This window comes from Chironomus tepperi, unplaced genomic scaffold (assembly GCF_022539635.2).
Source record: "Chironomus tepperi strain 1889 unplaced genomic scaffold, CSIRO-AGI_Ctep_v1 contig_262, whole genome shotgun sequence".
NCBI lineage: Eukaryota > Metazoa > Arthropoda > Insecta > Diptera > Chironomidae > Chironomus > Chironomus tepperi.
Window position 1 is genome coordinate 143,196 of NW_027226384.1, and position 17,622 is coordinate 160,817.

Genomic DNA, 17,622 nt, shown 5'->3' on the forward strand with positions numbered 1-17,622 from the left:
CGTCTTGCCAATAATACGGCGACTTAGCATTGCCCTAACGAACTGTGCTGTCCTAGCCTTGCTACTTGCATGTTATACCTTTCAAACTGGTTTAAAAGATCTAGGTTAAAGCAAACAGACCTAGAAATCCTTAGTATAATAGTAGCGTTCGTCCAAAATTGCAAACCTTCTTCCTTAGACGAACTATGCATAAATTACAGCCAAAAAATGCAAACCTGCACAATTAAAATGCAGATCTACAGTTCTTGACCGAATCCTAGAATTTACAGACCAAGAGATGCAAAATCTTAAATTAGGAAGCACCTTGCTATGTCTCCAGATCTAAGATATGCTCTCAAACGTAAAAACAGAACTAACCTTCTGATTCGATTCCTCGTAATTCAAATCATAACAAAATAAATCCTTGGTAGTATAGTGGTGAGTATCACCCTTACAAACTATTTAAAAATGCTTCACTTACCTCTCAAAATGCATTCCAACTCACCTTCTTTTATTCGTCTTTCTCCCTTTCTGTTGATTTTTCTCGCTTTTCACATTCAACATGGAAATAAAGTGACGCGCATTTCGAAAATCGATTGAAACGTATTCATTCTTCTTTCTCACTTCACACTCATGTGCTTGTTATTATGTCTTTTTTTTATTTACCTAATTCCTTCCTGAACGAATGAATCTATGTGGATTCTTTCACCTGTTTTTCGGAATATGCAAATGAAATGAAAAAGAAAATTTATATTTTTTTTATTCAACCGATAGAAGTGTGGAAATTGTATTTTATTGTTAAGTGATAAGATTATTTCTCTTTTGTCTGAAATTTTTTTTTATTGGAACTCACCTCTTTAATGCTGGTAATCCATAAAAATAATAAAAATTTATTTGACGTTGATGAATGTTGATTTGGGAGAATTTTTTTAGTAGGCTTTGGAGAATTTTTTTTTTAGTTAATTTATTTGAAGTTGGAGTTTTGGGATGAAATTGAGGTTAAGTGGGCAACTTTGAGGTTATGTTACTCAACATACTTCGCTGGACGATACATATCAATTGCAATCCATGGCCTTGCATAGATGTTACCTAAAACAAGTTCTATCGCTGGCTACAGCTTGTCAATTATTGAGCTTCCTTCCATGAGGTCAACAGGTCTTTTAGAAGAATATTGGCAAGGTAACTGCGAAATTAGTGCTGTGATTTGCATTAAAATTAGAATTTTGAGTAACTTGTCAATGCTTAAGCAACAAACTAGCTCGATACACATTAGAATGTAGCCAAGCAGCTCCCAAGTGACTTCCAGGTGGACACAGTTTGGTACTTTCTGATTCTTATTGAGCAATATTCCTTTTTGACTAATTACTCAAAAATCACATCCGGTAAAGATTCCCTAACTAACAATTTCCATAATTTCTTTGTCTTTACAGGTAGTTCGTGCTGTTTAACATCAAAATAATCCATAAATCAAACGTAAAATTCTCAAGGTAAGTTCACAGAACTCATAATGTTTTTTTGTTAAATCCGTAAGGAATAGAGCAACGACGACAAAAAAGGGGTTTTTAATTATCTTTACTTAGCTTAATTACCAACCCTCACTGTTGGCATTTCCATTTTCTTAATTAAATAAACTGCGACCGCGAGTTGAATAGAAAGAAATTTTTCTTATCAACTGTTGGACATCTTTTTATACTTTTTTTTTGTGTCGTCTAAGTGAGTGGGTGATATACGAACGTTAATGAGTGGACTTACGACAAACATTATATGCCGAAGTCAACAAACAAGCCATTTTTCAACCCCATGTCTTTTTCTATTAAATCTATCTTAGATTGTCATGTCGTGTGATAAGAAATTTTAGTTCATGTTCCTATTATTATTACTAGTACAAAAGGCTATGTGAATTATGGGTAAAAATGTCAGTTCTATTCTACCTTAATTATCCCTTAATATTGTCTCACATGTAATTGCTCACATGTGTCGACTGTCTTTTGCATGATGTTTAATGTTAAATGAATATAAAAAAAAAATTAAGTATTTCCGTAGAAAATGCGCCACACATTCCATTCCATAATAATTTTTTCTTGAATGTTAATGAATATTCTATAAGGCTGTACATTAAAAAATCTACATATTAATGATGAAAAAAAGATAATGTAACAAGCAACAGAAATCATTTTATAGCGTGTGGACTTATTTTAATGTTGCAGGTTTTTTGAGGTTATGTCATTTTTGAATTGATCACATTGAATGGCTGGAATCCAGCTCAAGAGAATTGTATTTGACGATATTTAAAAAATCGTTGAATTTTCAAAAAATGAAGCTAACTTCATTCTTAAAAATTTTGAATTTTACAAAACCGTTAAAAATTTGGAATTACACAAAACCGTTGAAAATTTGAAATCTACAAAATTGTTAAAAACCTATGAAATTTTACAAAACCGTTAAAAATTTAAACTCTACAAAACCGTTCAAAATTTTGAATTCTACAATAACCTTGAAAAATTGGATTTTACAAAACCGTTGAACAATTTGAATGGTCAAAAACCGTTAAAAGTTTTAAAATTTACAAAACCGATAAAAAATTGGATTCTTCAAAACCGTTATAAAATTTGAGTTTTACAAAACCGTTAGAAAATTTGAATTCTATAAAACCGTTAAAATTATTAAATCCTTCAAAATCGTCGAGAATCTAAATTTTACAAAACAGCAAATTTAGTCGCTTTAATCCTTCATGTCCCAACTCCACATTTCAATCCCGATCACTTTTTATGGATCTTTATGTGTATTAAACAAATATGTGCAGCAGAGAAAAAGTAAAAGAAAACGGGCGCGATGTTGCGTGCAAAATTGAAGCTTAATATGAATAAACATTACATTATTTATTATCATGTTCTGTGTATAAGCATTCGTGTATGCTTTTTTATTCGTTATTATTGTAGATTGAAAGAAATATTTGCCTGCTCAAATTTTTATCTCGGCTTGACTGACATAAATTTTTTTTTTGTTCTGTGCTATTGATTATTTTATGCTTTAGAAATAATAGTAAGTAAATTATTTATGGAATATTGTTCTGGATTCTCAATTAAAATTTCTTTAATTTCTGCTTAATCTGCCTTCTGGTTCTTGGTCAATCTAAATCGATGATTCTGACGAGCTTTTCTCTAATAATCGCTTATTTCTAACGAATTCTTAGAGCTGAAGATACTCTCCTCAGCTTTATGCTGATTCTTAATTCTTCCAGTTACTTGATTCTTATGCGGATGAATATTTTCATCTTTGGCACCAACATTTTTGCACTTTGTAATTTCATCGTCCATTTCATTACTTGCATTCAAAATAGCTTCTATAGCTGTATCTCTGATTTCTGCACGTGTTAATATCTTTAATAGAAAAATTATTTCATTACTGGATGTTTTTAATAATATTTATTAAGTCTTACAGGTTCAAAAGCATTAGCACATACTGTTACTGCCTCTTCAAATGGTGTATTAAATTCGTCAGGAGTTTGTGTTTCGGATGACTTCTTATTATGCTCAATACCGTCAAAAGTAAAATCCTGGATGTTGTCCTGATCAATTTTTCTAAATTTTGGCATGGTTACTTTATATCTTGGTTCTTCTTCCACTTCTTCTGGCTTAAACGCAAGTCCAGATAAACAATTTCCCATTGTTGCTTGTTAGTTTAATTAAATATTAAATAAAAACGATATTTTACGTTTTCCACGAACTTAAAACCTTAAAATTATATTCTTTGAAACCTCACAACAGTCATTCATATCATTAAAAACCATACAAAAGTCAATAAAACGGTCTTCATCATTTAAAATTTATAAAACCGTTAATATTAAATTCATATCAACAATTACAAAACTGACAAGTAGGTTGAATGACTAGTGCAAATAGCATACATAAGTCATATTGATAGCCTCTAATAGTATCCTACAAACATCTAATTATAAAATGTCGTAAAGTATAAAAAAAAAATGAATAATATCATGTCATTTCACATTTGTTGGGGGCTATCATTCATCTCCGATCTTTAATGTCTGACTATTGATTTCTCAACTGTATAATTTAGGAATGTAAAGTTGATAGAAAAAGGAGAATAAAAATAATGTCCATAAATGCATGTCTCATATGTATACTCAGCTTTTTATCATAAGACATGGACGTCCATCATAATTGACATGTGCGCGGCTTCTGATGTTTATCAGTAATAATTTTTTATTGACGATATTTTATGGGGATTGAGGCATTCACTTTGACTGATTGGAAATTGTGAATGAAAATGAAAATCCGTTATAGAAAATTTGAAATTGCAAAGTTCAAAAATTGACCTTTAAAAGTTCAAAAATTTGAATTTTAAAAATAATCCCATGATATTTGAATCGAAGTTCAAAAATTGACCTTTAAAAGTTCAAAAATTTGAATTTTAAGTAACCGTTAAAATTCAAATCTCAGAAAACCGTTAAAATTTATTTGATTTTTTTGAATTTTTGTTTTTCATTAATTCATCAGCCCACAAAACTGCGCCAATGTCCAACCATCCAAACTAATATTTCCGTGATAATTTTTTATATTCATAAATTACTCATCGTCATATTCTCTTTCCTTTTGTCGTCATACATGAAAGTTATAAGGTAAAAAGTAAAGGCAATCATGTGACAAATGGCAATAAAGAAAATGTTGTGTTGCTACCTATAATGCCTAGAAAATTATCAAGAAAGGCTTGTATAGAACTTATTGCTTTTTAATAATTCAACCAATGACTACATTTTTCTACAATTTTTTCCGTGTATATGTAATGAACTTCCATAAGATATAAAGTAAAAAGGCAAAATGTCATTAATTTCTTTCTTTTCCATTTCCTAGTGACAGACATACAATTTACATAGAAACTAATTACTTAATCTTGACGAAATGAAAGTCTCTGGGTGAATAAATTTATACTTGACATGAGTTGAATGATTCCATGTGAGCTTAATGAATCATTAAGGTCAATGAAATTTTTCGTTTTATGCTTTAAGAATTTTTTTTTTCTGTTTGAGCTGGAATTTATGAAGCTTTTATGGCATTATGGCTGTTTAGATGGCACATTTTCATCTATTCTGTTGAGAATTTGTTTTGAGTCCACAATTTCCAAAAAAGAAAAAAATTCTCTCACTTCGAAAAGATTTTTGCTATTATCTCTCAAATTCGACCATAAATCTTCAAATAAACAAAATAGATTGGTTTAAAAACATGGCAAGAGATCAATAGTAACGTTTATTCTTGATTAAAGTGACTTAAAAGCAATTTTCTAATCAAAAACAAAAACCACGTGTTTTTTTTAAAACTAAAACCTAATACAAATCCAACAACTGCGCTTCAAACATCACACAATAGACTCTTCTCAACAGTTTTTATTACATATTCCTTCCATTCATGTCGCCTTCATTAGTAAGGACAATTTCTTAATTAATCCAGATTGAACTTTTTTTCGTAAGCGGGTGCTCGTGAGGTGTGTCTCAACGTATTGTGTTTTTTTGATGAAAATTTATTGCTCTACAGCTGTTTATATGGAAATTTTCTTTGCAATCGTAAATTTTAAAAAAAAAAAAGAGTGAAAAAGACATGGAAATGAATTTTTTTATTTTCGGATGAGAGGGGGACAGGGTAAGGCGATTTTCTTTTTTCTTCATTTAGGTGTGTTTCATGACACTTCCTTGGGGAGTCTTTAATTTTGGCTTTGCAGTTGTATGCTTCTTAGTTATACAAAAATTTCTCAGGTCACATGAGTCCATGACATACGTTTGATAAGCACAACTTGATGAATATTCCCTTAAAGACCAACACACCTTACGAAAAACAAAAATTTTTTTCGGTGGACTTAAAAGTTACTCATTAGATATAAAATTAGGATTAATAACAGTTATGGCTGATGATGTTCACCTTTTGGGGTTTAAGACGACTGACACTCGCATCATGTTGGTCACTTTTAATAACTGTTAATTGTACCGTAAAAATGTGATGATTAAGCTTTATTGCTGGTTAAATAAAGAGGCTTGGAATTTTTATTTTGCTGGTTGAATTCTTAGTTGTGGAATAAAACTGTTGATTCATAGTTTTATTGGATGTAGAAAGCAAGTATGAAGTTTGTGAAACTGAGAAGCAGTTTTGAAGTTTAACGGTCAAAAATATTTTGAATTTTACTAATTAAGTTTGCATAGTTTCAGGCCCTTCATATTGATTGTTTACATTATTTTCTAGTGAAAATTTGTGATTTAAGCTATTAAATTATTAAAAAGTGCAATAATTTAATTATTAGAACTTTAAATTGATTATTTCAAAGATATTAGAGCATTATTAAGTCAAAACAGCATTATTCAAAGCTTAAAAACATCTCAAATCCTTAAAAAATCAATTTAAACTCAAAATACCTTATTGCTCCTTCCATAACTCATTTCATGCCATCCTAATTCAATTGTGCCTAATAAAATTAAACGTAAATTTTATGCTGATCATTTTGAATAAGAATGTGTGTAATATATGAATATATATATATCTATACGGATATAAAGGAATATAATGTGAAAAAGGAAGGCCTTACTACTCGGTACCGCAAAAGGAGTGGCACAGATGGTTTTCTCTCTATGTCTAACTCATCCTCATTCTACCTTAATTTTAATTCTTTATAATTTTTCGTCGACATATCCATTGCTTTTATATTTAGTGAGTTTATTAGTTAAATTTATATATGGACATATACTTGGTGGAAATAAATAGTCAGTATGGGAGTGAATGGAAAGAAAAAGGGTGTACAAACTATATGGTCAGACACCAGTAAAAGATGATAAAAGTTTGATAATGTTTATATTTCTTTTTATGCAAATTAATTGCTGCGATGTATGTGGATTTTTATTCAATTCACTCAGGTAGTCCCATACGTCGTGTTGCTGGTGTTTTTTTTTTCGTATACGTTATATTGGCATTTACAATAAGAAGCAAATAAAAATATGTAAACAGCTACGACGAAGTTGGATGGATACAATCATGCGATGATTTTAATCTAATTAAAGTAAAATTAATTTGTTTGTCGAAAGGATCATATCATTCAGTAAATTAATATTGGCCGGTAAATTGCCTTTTTAGTCGCAAACAAGCAACACCATTATTTGCTGCTAATTAAATTTTCTACTTTTTTTTGTTTATACATTTCTCAGTAAAGTTTGTTTTTTCGTTTTCTTTATTGAAAATGTGTTGTAAAGTTTGGAAAATTTGGGAATAAAGCGCAGAGTTGCAGCTTATGGATTGAATTTACACTCTCGGATATGAAATGTTGTCATTTGAGATGAAAATTGGTCATCTAGGAAATTTTTCAAGAGGATGTAATTTTCTCTCACCTCGAAAAGATTTTGATGATTTTTTTGATAATCGAATTAATCAATTTAGATGAAAGAATTGATGAAAATTTGGTCGTCTATTAAACTAAATTTAATGAATTTAAGATGAAATTTGGTCATCTAAGATGATATTTTGTCATCTGGGATAAAATTTGGTCACCTAGGAAATTATTACCAAAGGGATATAATTTTCTCTCACTTCAAAAAGTTTTTTGATGATTTTTCAACGATAATCGACTTAATGAACTAATTATTGATTCTAAAATGTCAAAAAAGTTGGCAAAAAACATAATCAAGTCAATAAACTCTTCAAAAGTGACCAAAAAATCGAAATTTAATCTAAAAAAAAGTTCCAAGCAGAAAAAATAAATCCAATCCATCACCATCCTCACAATCCAAAACATGTCAATAAAAAGTAAGAAAATTTAATTAAATAGTCAGCAGGCGTGAAAAAGGAAAGCAAAAATACATCGAAGAGCATGCTTGTTGTTTACTATAAACAAATCCGATTCTAATTGCTACACATTATGCAAAGACATTAAACTGACCGGATATGTAACCCTTTTTTTCGTACAAGCATTGAAAATTTTTTCCCTTCTGACTTCTTTCTTCATTTCCATATGTGATAAGGAAGGAATTTCTGTCATACGATAATTAAAAAAAATTGTTTCTTATTTTGCAATCAAAACTCAAGCTGAAGGCTATGACGGAAGTAAGACGAAATCTTTCTGATTGCCATTTGCCTTTTGGATAGTTTCTAATGTCCTCAGTTAAAACTTTAAGGATTCAACCCTAATTTAGATGTCTTTAGTAAATGACATGCACTTATGTAGTAATGGAAATTGTCCTCAACCCTTCTACATATGAGTTTTGAGTCCAAAATATTAAAAATAGTCTTATCTTTATTGCGGTCTTTTAGAAATTTTTCTAATTTACCTCCTTAGTCTCCAGATGCCAATCTCCTATTGTTCTGACTAAAATCCATTACGATTATTATTATTTCAAAAAACGGAATTATCGACACGTGTGAAAAAATTCTATAAGAAAAATTTCTACAGCACCCGTGCAGATTTATGTAAAATTAGACGAAGGTCAGTTTTGTAAAAATGCTTAAAAAATTTTAAAATTTATCGCAAACCAAAACTTTAATGGCTTGGAAGAATGACCAAAGGAAAAAAAAAATTATATTTAATGGGAGATAAAATTTGAAGTGTGTCTAATTATAATTTGAGACGACTGACCATTCTCGTGATGTCTTTGCTGTTTTTTAACTGAATGAATGGATCATTAGATGGAAATTTATGGATTAGGCTGGTTGTTGAGGATTTTTAGGATGGGAATTGAGGATATTTTGGAGGGGTGAGTTAGTTCCTAAAAAATAATTAAAAATGTAGCAGATTTTAAGTTTGAGATGCAAAAATTTCGCATCTAAAGTGCGTTCAGTAAAAAAAAAGATGCGGAAAAAAAATCGAGAAATTTTGTCAATTTTTGAATAATTTGCAGTAAGTTGAAACATTTTGCATTAAAAATACAACTTTTAAGCTAAAGATGTGAATTTTTTGCATCAAAAGTGCGTTCAGTAAAAAAAGATGCGAAAAATAAAAGAGAAATTTTGTCAATTTTTGAATATTTTGCAGCAATTTGAATCATTTTGCATCAACTGACGCAAAAATTTCTGCATCTCAAGTGCATTCAGCAAAAAAATCATAACCTCACATATTTCTTTTCAACATCAAATCCTTAAAAATATCTCAAACTACTTCTTCAAATTCAATCCAAATCAAGCTCAATTGCCCTCAAACTAAAATCTCATTATCTTATCTTTTATGACTGTCTATTCAGAAAGTTCAAGTATCAATAAGAGAAGAAAATTTGTTCGATAAATAAAATTTTAGCACATATAAAGAAAACTTCTCAACTCAATCACAAGCAAACAAGATACTTCAATATAAATTTTTATATCGTTTTCATATAGAAAGTCATTCAGTCCTTAGAAAATCGTATTACACGTAGGATGATAGTTAAAAGTATAAAAAGGAGACTTTTTCAGAAAAAATGTTATTTTTATGTTTATCCTTTTTAATTGTCAATCCTTTTTATTGCTTTGTTTGTTTGCTTATGGGCTCACATAAAAACTAGAAAAATATCTTTTTCTACTAAGCATACGTTTTTATATTAAGTAAGTTTTTTAGAGAATCTTAGCAGGAAATTTGTGAATATTCTCAGTTTTTGAGGGTTGGTTTGACTTAAGGGAACTTATTTTGAATTTTAAGCATGTGTTTTTCAACGTATGTGAAGAATTTGAATTTATTTTGAACTCTAAGTACGTATTTTGAACTCTACTTACGTATTTTGAACTCTTCTTGCATATTTTGGACTCTACTGATGTATTTTCAACTCTATTTCATATTTTGAGCTTCAATTTACGTATTATGAACTCTACTTACTTATTTTGAACTCTACTTACGTATTTTGAACTCTACTTACGTATTTTGAACTCTAATTGCGTATTTTGAACTCTTTGTTCAAATTTTGAACTCTCCTTATGTACTTTGAACTCTACTTACGTATTTTGAACTTTAATGCTTCTAAAACACCTTAACCCACATTTCCTTACCATAATACTCTCCTATATTATACGATGATACTTAAAAATTATTCCTCTAAGCTGTAGCTGTATATATTGTAGAAAAGAAAATGAATTAAAAAACTATTTCTAGCTTTTTACGCTCACATGTGAAGGATATTGAATGAAAGGGGGTGTTAGAGAAGGTAATTAGATCATTATCATTTCGCATCAATAGATGTTGTTCCTCTTCATGCTCTTTTTAATGACTTTTTTTTTTTTTCGTCCCTGTATGTGTCCTCATCTTCCATAAAATCTTTTCTTTCCTTTTTATTTTTGGAATGGGAATTATTGCGTGATGCTGTGGATGTGTACGGAGTTGGATCAATTAAAATCATTTGACCGTACGAAATTAGGGATTTTTGAGCTGAAGTTGGCTTTAAATGTTTGAATAGAAATTTGATATTGAGGCATGAAGCGTTAAAAAAAGGTCAAGAAATTGAATTTCTTAATTGATTTTTTTCTGAATTATTTACTTTAAAGCAACGACTAGAAGAACCATAAGTCATCTGTTAAATAAACATTATAGTCTCAAAAAAAATCCATGTCCCTTCTTTGTTATATCCTTAATTACTTCATTAAGAAGTCATTGCCTGTAAAAGTAGAACAACAACAATAATGACAATAAAAATGTTTTTGATGAAGGGTTTCCTATCATCTACACATAAATATAGAACATTATGGCTATATACATTCACAGAGTGTAAGACTTGAAACAATAAGAAAGAGTATTTATAAAGAGGGTCCGGTCGATTGAACACAAAATAAACTTTTTTTTTTATTTTCTTAATTTTCTTTATTAAGATATCCCTTAAGTTGGTTCCTTTTGTTTAGATTTTATTTGGGATTCAACAAATTAACAGAATGAATTTTGAGTTTGGAAGGTTATTTGGTTTGATTGATGTTGTAACGCATGTGAATTTTATTGCGTCTCTTTGCGTCAAGATTCGCGTATACGAAGCAAAGATTCGCGTTTAAGAAGCAAAGATTCGCATCTAAGAAGCAAAGATTCGCTTCTAAGAAGAAAAGATTCGCATCTAAGAAGCAAAGATTCGCTTCTAAGAAGCAAAGATTCGCATCTAAGAAGAAAAGATTCGCATCTAAGAAGCAAAGATTCGCTTCTAAGAAGCAAAGATTCGCATCTAAGAAGCAAAGATTGTCAATTTTTTGAATTAAAGTCTGTAATTTTGAATCAAAATTTGCATCAATATTTAAAATTTTGCATCTCTACCCCAAATTTTGCATCCTTAACTCAAATTTCCCTTCAAAGACAGACAAATCAACTCACAAATCACTCACAATCTCCAAAATTCAACTCAAAGAAATTTTTCTTTTCACTTAATTTGATCCCTCATCACTTCATATATTCTCATACTCTTATAATAACATCTCATCTGCCTTTCACATCATCTTAATGTCATTAAATTTCTCCTTTTGTTTGTTGAGCAATATAAGGATAATCAAAATAGACTCAGTGATGACATACTAGTGACGTCAATTACAGAACTGATTTTACATACATTTTAAAATTGATTTGAAAATGAAACTCTTTGGTGATTTGAGTTTAAGTAAGAAAAATGTCCAAAAAAATAAAAAAAGCTTGTAAAAAAATCAAAAAATGAAGATAAATCCTTAAAGCGAACACGCTCCTGGGTGGGATCGAACCACCAACCTTTCGGTTAACAGCCGAACGCGCTAACCAATTGCGCCACAGAAGCTGTTGACTTGTTGGAAGTTTTATTAGCATTATTCATACTTCAAGCTCTTACAGCTGATAAGCTTATCAAAATTGATTACTACAATTAAGTTCGCAACTTACAATTTGATAAGCTACATTGTTTTAGTGTCCAAAATGTTACTTTTTTTGTTGTAGACTGAGTAATTAGTACATTGTAGATTGTAATAAAGTATTATTGTGTTGTTCATATTACAGTATTGGTGAGCAACTTGTGTGCTGCCAAAAATTCTAGGAGATGCTGTGAACCGTATGCCGTGTGCGGTTTTGGTTGAAGATAACCAACCAAGGTGTTTCGCGAAAAATAAAGAGAAGTCCAACTGAATTAGAGTATATATTGGAAGGGGCGTTGTGTGATGATTTCTTAATAACTGTAATATCTGCATATATTTGAGGAAGTGACATCTTTCGGACATAAAGTATGGAACATCAGGCATGAATGTCATTCATAATTCATGATTATTCCTAACCCGGAAAGCACATGGGATAGAAATGGCTGAAAATCTGGTCCAAAGCCAATGTGACTCTAACCCCAGACCAGATTCAATGAAACCCGGTCTCAGGCCTTAGTCAAGTCAATCTGAGGCCGGATTTTTGGCCATTTCTACGCAAGGTGCTTTCCTGTTAAATTAAGTCTCAAAAATTCCTAATCAATCTGCAATTCTAAGTGACATTGGCTCTTCTTCCCCAGTCTAATCTCAATGATTCTCCTTGAAAATCTCCTTTAACTCAGTGACACAAGGAAACAACAAATTTCATCATATTTGCCTTATCCACATAACTTTTATTCACATTCACATAGTTCTCGAGCATTTTTTTTTATTCCACATTTTCTGTCGTTCTCCTCCCGCATGTATACAATTTAATGTACATTGTGATTATTGTTGTTGTATTTTTGGCATTCACACTGTAGATTGTATATATATATAAAAAAAAGTTATACATAAATGTGGCAACAGGTGTTAATTTATTCGATTTTATGTTCATTCAACATTCATTTCATTAATGCTTTTTGCTCTTTCTCCTCGATGTTGGTTATTGCATGTTATGTACGAAAGGCTCATATCGTGTGTGACTCTTGAGATATATTTCTGAAAACATATATATATCTCATATCGATTTCTTGTTGCCTTCACTTTCGATGATTATTGCTTTTCATGATCGATTCATACATTATTTCACTATCTCACTTTTTCCACATTATTCAAGTGGATTGAACATACATTAAGAGGTTCCATCTATAATTTTGTGTTCTGTTAACATGACCGAAAAGGAAATTAATTAAAAGAAGAAGAAACAAAAAAAAAGTTTTATGAGCTTCAATATTTTTTTATAGTCATTTCAGACTATTTTCTTGTCATTTTCAATTAATTGATGTCATAGTGACTTTATTGCTTGACGAAATTATTTAGTTATATACTTTAGAGACGCTTGAATTTGAAAATTGGGTTATAAGAGGATTTAAGATTGAGAAATGTGGATATTTGAAGTATTTCGACTTTTTAGGCAAGAAAATTTGATTTGGACTAAGCTTGCCATCTTTTTTAACCATAAAATCTTATTTGTAGAGGCTGCAATTGTCTAAATCTGGAAATATTTAAGAAAACCTTTTCGAAGTGAGGAAATTTTCCATCCGCCATTTTTGAATCTTAAATTTCAGTTAAATTTTTGTCAATCTATTATGATTAATTTTTTCAAACATTTTCGTCAATTTTTAGCTAAATTTCAATATTTTTAACTTTAAGTCTTTAATTAAACCATAAAAAGCAGTTCCAATAAATCTACCACTTTAATTAATACCAAGAAAAATGGTCAAGAAAATAAAATATCTGCACAGAATCTTGTCGACATTTATATACGTACAATGAAGTGCAGAACACAAGTGTTTAAATGTTTATCTGGTATGGACAAAAAAAATACCATATGGAAGATGCAATGACTATGCTTGGAGATGAAGAAATGTTCAATATCTACGAGAAAATTTTATTGTCATTCTTTCTCCTTGCCTCATTGCATTATTTATCTTTATTTAATTTTATTTCCTAGAAAATGTCCTTCATATCAACCGCACATCTATACTTTGAGATTGGAGATGGGAACCAGATGACTCTAAGACCGCAATAAAATCTCTCAGTTGATAAATAGATAAATATCTGCTCTGACCATGTCTTTTATCCTATCATTTCTGTTCTATTCATGGCTGTTTGTTGGAAGAAGATTCAAATACTTTAATTAAAATTAAAAGGAAAATTTCTGAATTTATTGTCTTTTATTGGAATTATTTGGGTTTAATGGTGGGGTGGGTTAGGGTTAGAGGGATAAATATCAGTTTATAAGAGTATTTAGTGTAAGAAGCAGTCACTTCTGGATTTTAATAATTCACTTATTATTCTTAATATTTAACATTTTAAACTAATACTTTTGAATTTTTTGTAACGGAAAAATATATTAAATAATTTTGCATCTTTTTGCATCATTTTCTGAATAGCTTCTGTCTTTTGCATCTCTTTTGTGTCTCTTTCGCATCTCTTTTGTGTCTCTTTTGCTTTTTTTGTGTCTCATTTGCATCTCTTTTGTGTCTCTTTCGCATCTCTTTTGTGTCTCTTTTGCATCTCTTCTTTGTATTTCTTTTGCGTCTTTTCTGCATTTTTTTTTGGTCTCTTCCACATTTCTCTTGGATCTCTTTTGCGTCTCTTGGATCTTTTTTGCGTCTTTTGGATCTCTTTTGCATCACTTTGGATCTCTTTTGCGTCTCTTGGATCTTTTTTGCGTCTTTTGGATCTCTTTTGCGTATCTTTCAAATTTCTTTTGCGTCTCTTTTGTGTCTATTTTGCATTTTTATAACGTCTCTTTAATATCTCCTTTGCGTCTTTTTTGTATCTGCGTCTCTTTTGCATCTATTTCCTCTCTCTTTTGTATTATTTCAACGTTCAATTTAAATTTAAATGGCATTATTTCAGTTTTTAAAGCTCCATCGAGCTTTTAAATCTTGAAATAAGTTTGCATCCCTTTTCAATAATTTAAGGTTCAATAAATTGATCGTCATCGTTTCTTTAAATTAAAATTCAAAACCCACCAAAAAAACAACTTTTCCTTCATCGCTTACTTCAATTTCTTCTTTATAATTCATACGTTCCACATACACATTTTCTCTCACCACTTTTCCCATCCTATCCAATATTTTTTTGTCATTCTTTTTTTTTCTCTTTTCACTTTCGCTCGCCCCTTCATTTTCCTATGCTCATTTCTCAATCTTCGCCTTTTCGTATTTCACCAGCAAAAAAAATAAAAAAAAAGCTTTTTTTAAAGGCAACACGCCACACATTGCTGGAGAAAATTATCGCAACACATTTTCTATTTGAATTTCAAAGCGTTAGGTCGATTTTTTTACTACACAAGTGTGTTGAAGGGTAAATAAGGAACTGAATATAACGAAGAAAATTTCTGGCAGCAATTTACAAAAAAAACTATTTAGGAATAATTCAATTGAAGCTAGATTGAGTGGATAAACGGTGGATTATTGTGAATTATTTATTGATGAAAGGATCGACTTTAAGGAAATAATTAAGTGAGGAAGAACAAGTCAGTGGATTGTAAAAATTTACTATTTTATTGATTTTGGGATTTTGTGGAGTTGATATAGTGAAAGTATTGTGTGAATTTTTTGGATTATTTACAAACAATTTGATACAATTTTGTGGATATTTTTTGTGAATTATAAGAAGATTTGAAGATAATTAAAGTTGAAGAGAATATTTGGATTTTTGGGTGAGTTTTGAATATTTTTTTACAAATTATTTCGAATTCGTGGAATTTTTAATTTTGACCTACTAAAAAAATGCTTAAAATTATGAAGCAGTTGTTCATTAGAGTAATTATTGAAGAAAATAGAATATTGACTAGATTTGATGAATTACCACACATTTAAACTATTTAGTTGTGAGTCAAATTGATAAAAGTTGTCAAAGTTGTTCGGTGGCAAAATGGTTACGTGCTGCGGTACCTAATCATGTACAATATCGACCATGAGATCTTAGGGTTCGAGACTCAGCAGGAGAAATTTGTCACTTGTCTTTTTTTGAACCATATTTGTTGGGAACTCGATACGCAGTCTGCCTTGTAGGCTCAAGCAAAAACGTTATCAAAGAATGGCTCATAATCCACTTCAAACTGTAGATCTACTGAGCACTATCTCTCATTCGGTAAACAACTTTTAGTCGTAAATCGCCCTTGCGCAGCTCTGAATCTATACACATTTTGATATATTAAAATGTAGAGTTTGTCCAAAACTGCAGGAACTGGAGGAACCTTACAAGAATACAAGCCTACTGTTCGTGGCCGAGCTCTGATAAAATACAAATTTTAACGACAATTTATTTTCAAATTTTAAGAAAAAAAAAATTGAATTTTTATGCAAAGTTTTATTGAGAGTTGGCATGATTTTGGGAGTCCGGACTCCAAAAGTACTAAAAGTTTCCTCTAATATGAAATCCGGTGCAATCGAGTCCGGACTGCAGAGTTGACACCTCTACATGTCAACTCTGATTCAATCATAAACCTGCACATATTCAACAATATTTTAATCACTTTCCCCACTACAACAAAAAAAAAATAAAAATCCATTTACATCCACAACAACAAATTAATTTAATCATCACTTATCCATCTTATCAGGCCTCAATTTATACACAAATTCAATAATGCAATTGTATTTTTATTTTCTTAATCGATAATTAAACAGCGTCGAGCCGCAATTAATCTGAGTTGAAAGTCATTTCATGAGCAATAATGAATAATAAAAAAAAAAAAATGGGAACAGTGGGTGAAAAAAAAAAACGAGTGAGGAAGATGACCATCACAGCACATAACATTCGGCCACCATAAAAAAAAAATCATAATTAATCGCCACTTGTTGATTTCGTAGTCATCAAAATAATTAATTTGATGGAACGATTGATCGATTCGATTTTAGTATTATGACTGTGTCTGTGCTTTCCGGGGCGGGTTTGCTGTGTAAAGGACTTTATATTTTCTGTCACGGGATAGCTTTATTTAGGTTGGGAAGTTTCGGTTTCAATTTGAAGTAAAGTATGGAGTTGGGGAAGGAATTGGAATGTTAATAAGGGAGGATTTTTGTGGATAATTTGGGTCGATATGGGAATATGGATATGGGATTTTAGAAGCAAATGTTGTAGAAATGCTAATCGAAGTTGACCTCATTGTTGAAACTTATAAAGACAATTATTGAGTCGATGATGATTAATAGTTGTCGACACCGAGATTGAGGCTTATTGGTCTCGATCCCAGACGAAGAATTACCTTTTAATTTTGGTCTTGGTACCGGTATCGATCGCATTCTTGGCAAAGGTTTGGGTTTTTGATCCCGTTCTTGGTAATGGTCTCAGATCCATTCTTCGTCTCGATCTTATTCTTGATTTCGGTTCCATTTTCGGTCTCGATCTCATTATTGGTTTCAGTCCCGTTTTTGATTTCAGTCCCGTTCTTGGTTTTGGATCTCGGTCTCGGTCTCAATCCCGTTCTTAAATTTTGGTTCTTTTTCCGTTCTTGATTTTGTTTCCGTTCTTGGTGTTGGTTTCGATCTCAATCTCGGTTCCGTTCTCTGTCCATTTCGTAGTGTGGGTCTCAATTTCGGCCTCGTTCTAGGTGTAGGTATCGATCTGGATCCAATTCTTGGTCTCAGTCCCAGTCTAAGTCACGTTCTAGGTTTTGGTCATAAAAATTCGTCGAAATTGAGTCTTCTGGATACATGATTTCATGAATTCATTAAGATGAATACTGATTTCATTAAGATTTTAATAAAATTTTTCTTAATTTTGCTGATTTAAAATTGAAAATTGTAAATTTTTCGAGTATTTTGAATTAAAATTTAGACTAATGCTG

At 30.7% G+C, this 17,622-nt stretch overlaps 2 protein-coding genes and 1 non-coding gene across 3 annotated transcripts in view; 1 reads left to right on the plus strand and 2 right to left on the minus strand.

The window, feature by feature from the left end:
- pros (homeobox protein prospero) overlaps positions 1 to 17,622 on the plus strand; it is a 158,485-nt gene that overhangs the window by 54,869 nt on the left and 85,994 nt on the right. The window contains exon 2 of the mRNA XM_070642053.1: positions 1,410 to 1,466. The gene's annotated coding sequence lies outside the window, so the exon portion shown is untranslated. The remainder of the gene's footprint in view (positions 1 to 1,409; positions 1,467 to 17,622) is intronic.
- Positions 2,878 to 3,694, minus strand: LOC139091918 (uncharacterized). The gene is made up of 2 exons (XM_070642167.1): positions 3,419 to 3,694; positions 2,878 to 3,359 (listed from the first exon to the last, which is right to left on the minus strand). The coding sequence occupies exons 1-2, from the start codon at positions 3,644 to 3,646 to the stop codon at positions 3,141 to 3,143; spliced, it is 447 nt and encodes a 148-aa protein (XP_070498268.1). The 5' UTR covers positions 3,647 to 3,694; the 3' UTR covers positions 2,878 to 3,140.
- TRNAN-GUU (transfer RNA asparagine (anticodon GUU)) lies at positions 11,631 to 11,704 on the minus strand. Its single transcript has one exon. It is a non-coding gene; the product is annotated as a tRNA-Asn (tRNA).

What these genes read in the sequence shown, in the direction of transcription:
- LOC139091918 (XM_070642167.1), bottom strand. Translation starts at nt 3,646, where the DNA reads ATGGGAAATTGTTTATCTGGACTTGCGTTTAAGCCAGAAGAAGTGGAA. An exon ending in GTGCTAATGCTTTTGAACCT is followed by an intron (nt 3,360 to 3,418) that starts GTAAGACTTAAT and finishes TTTCTATTAAAG; the next exon opens with ATATTAACACGTGCAGAAAT.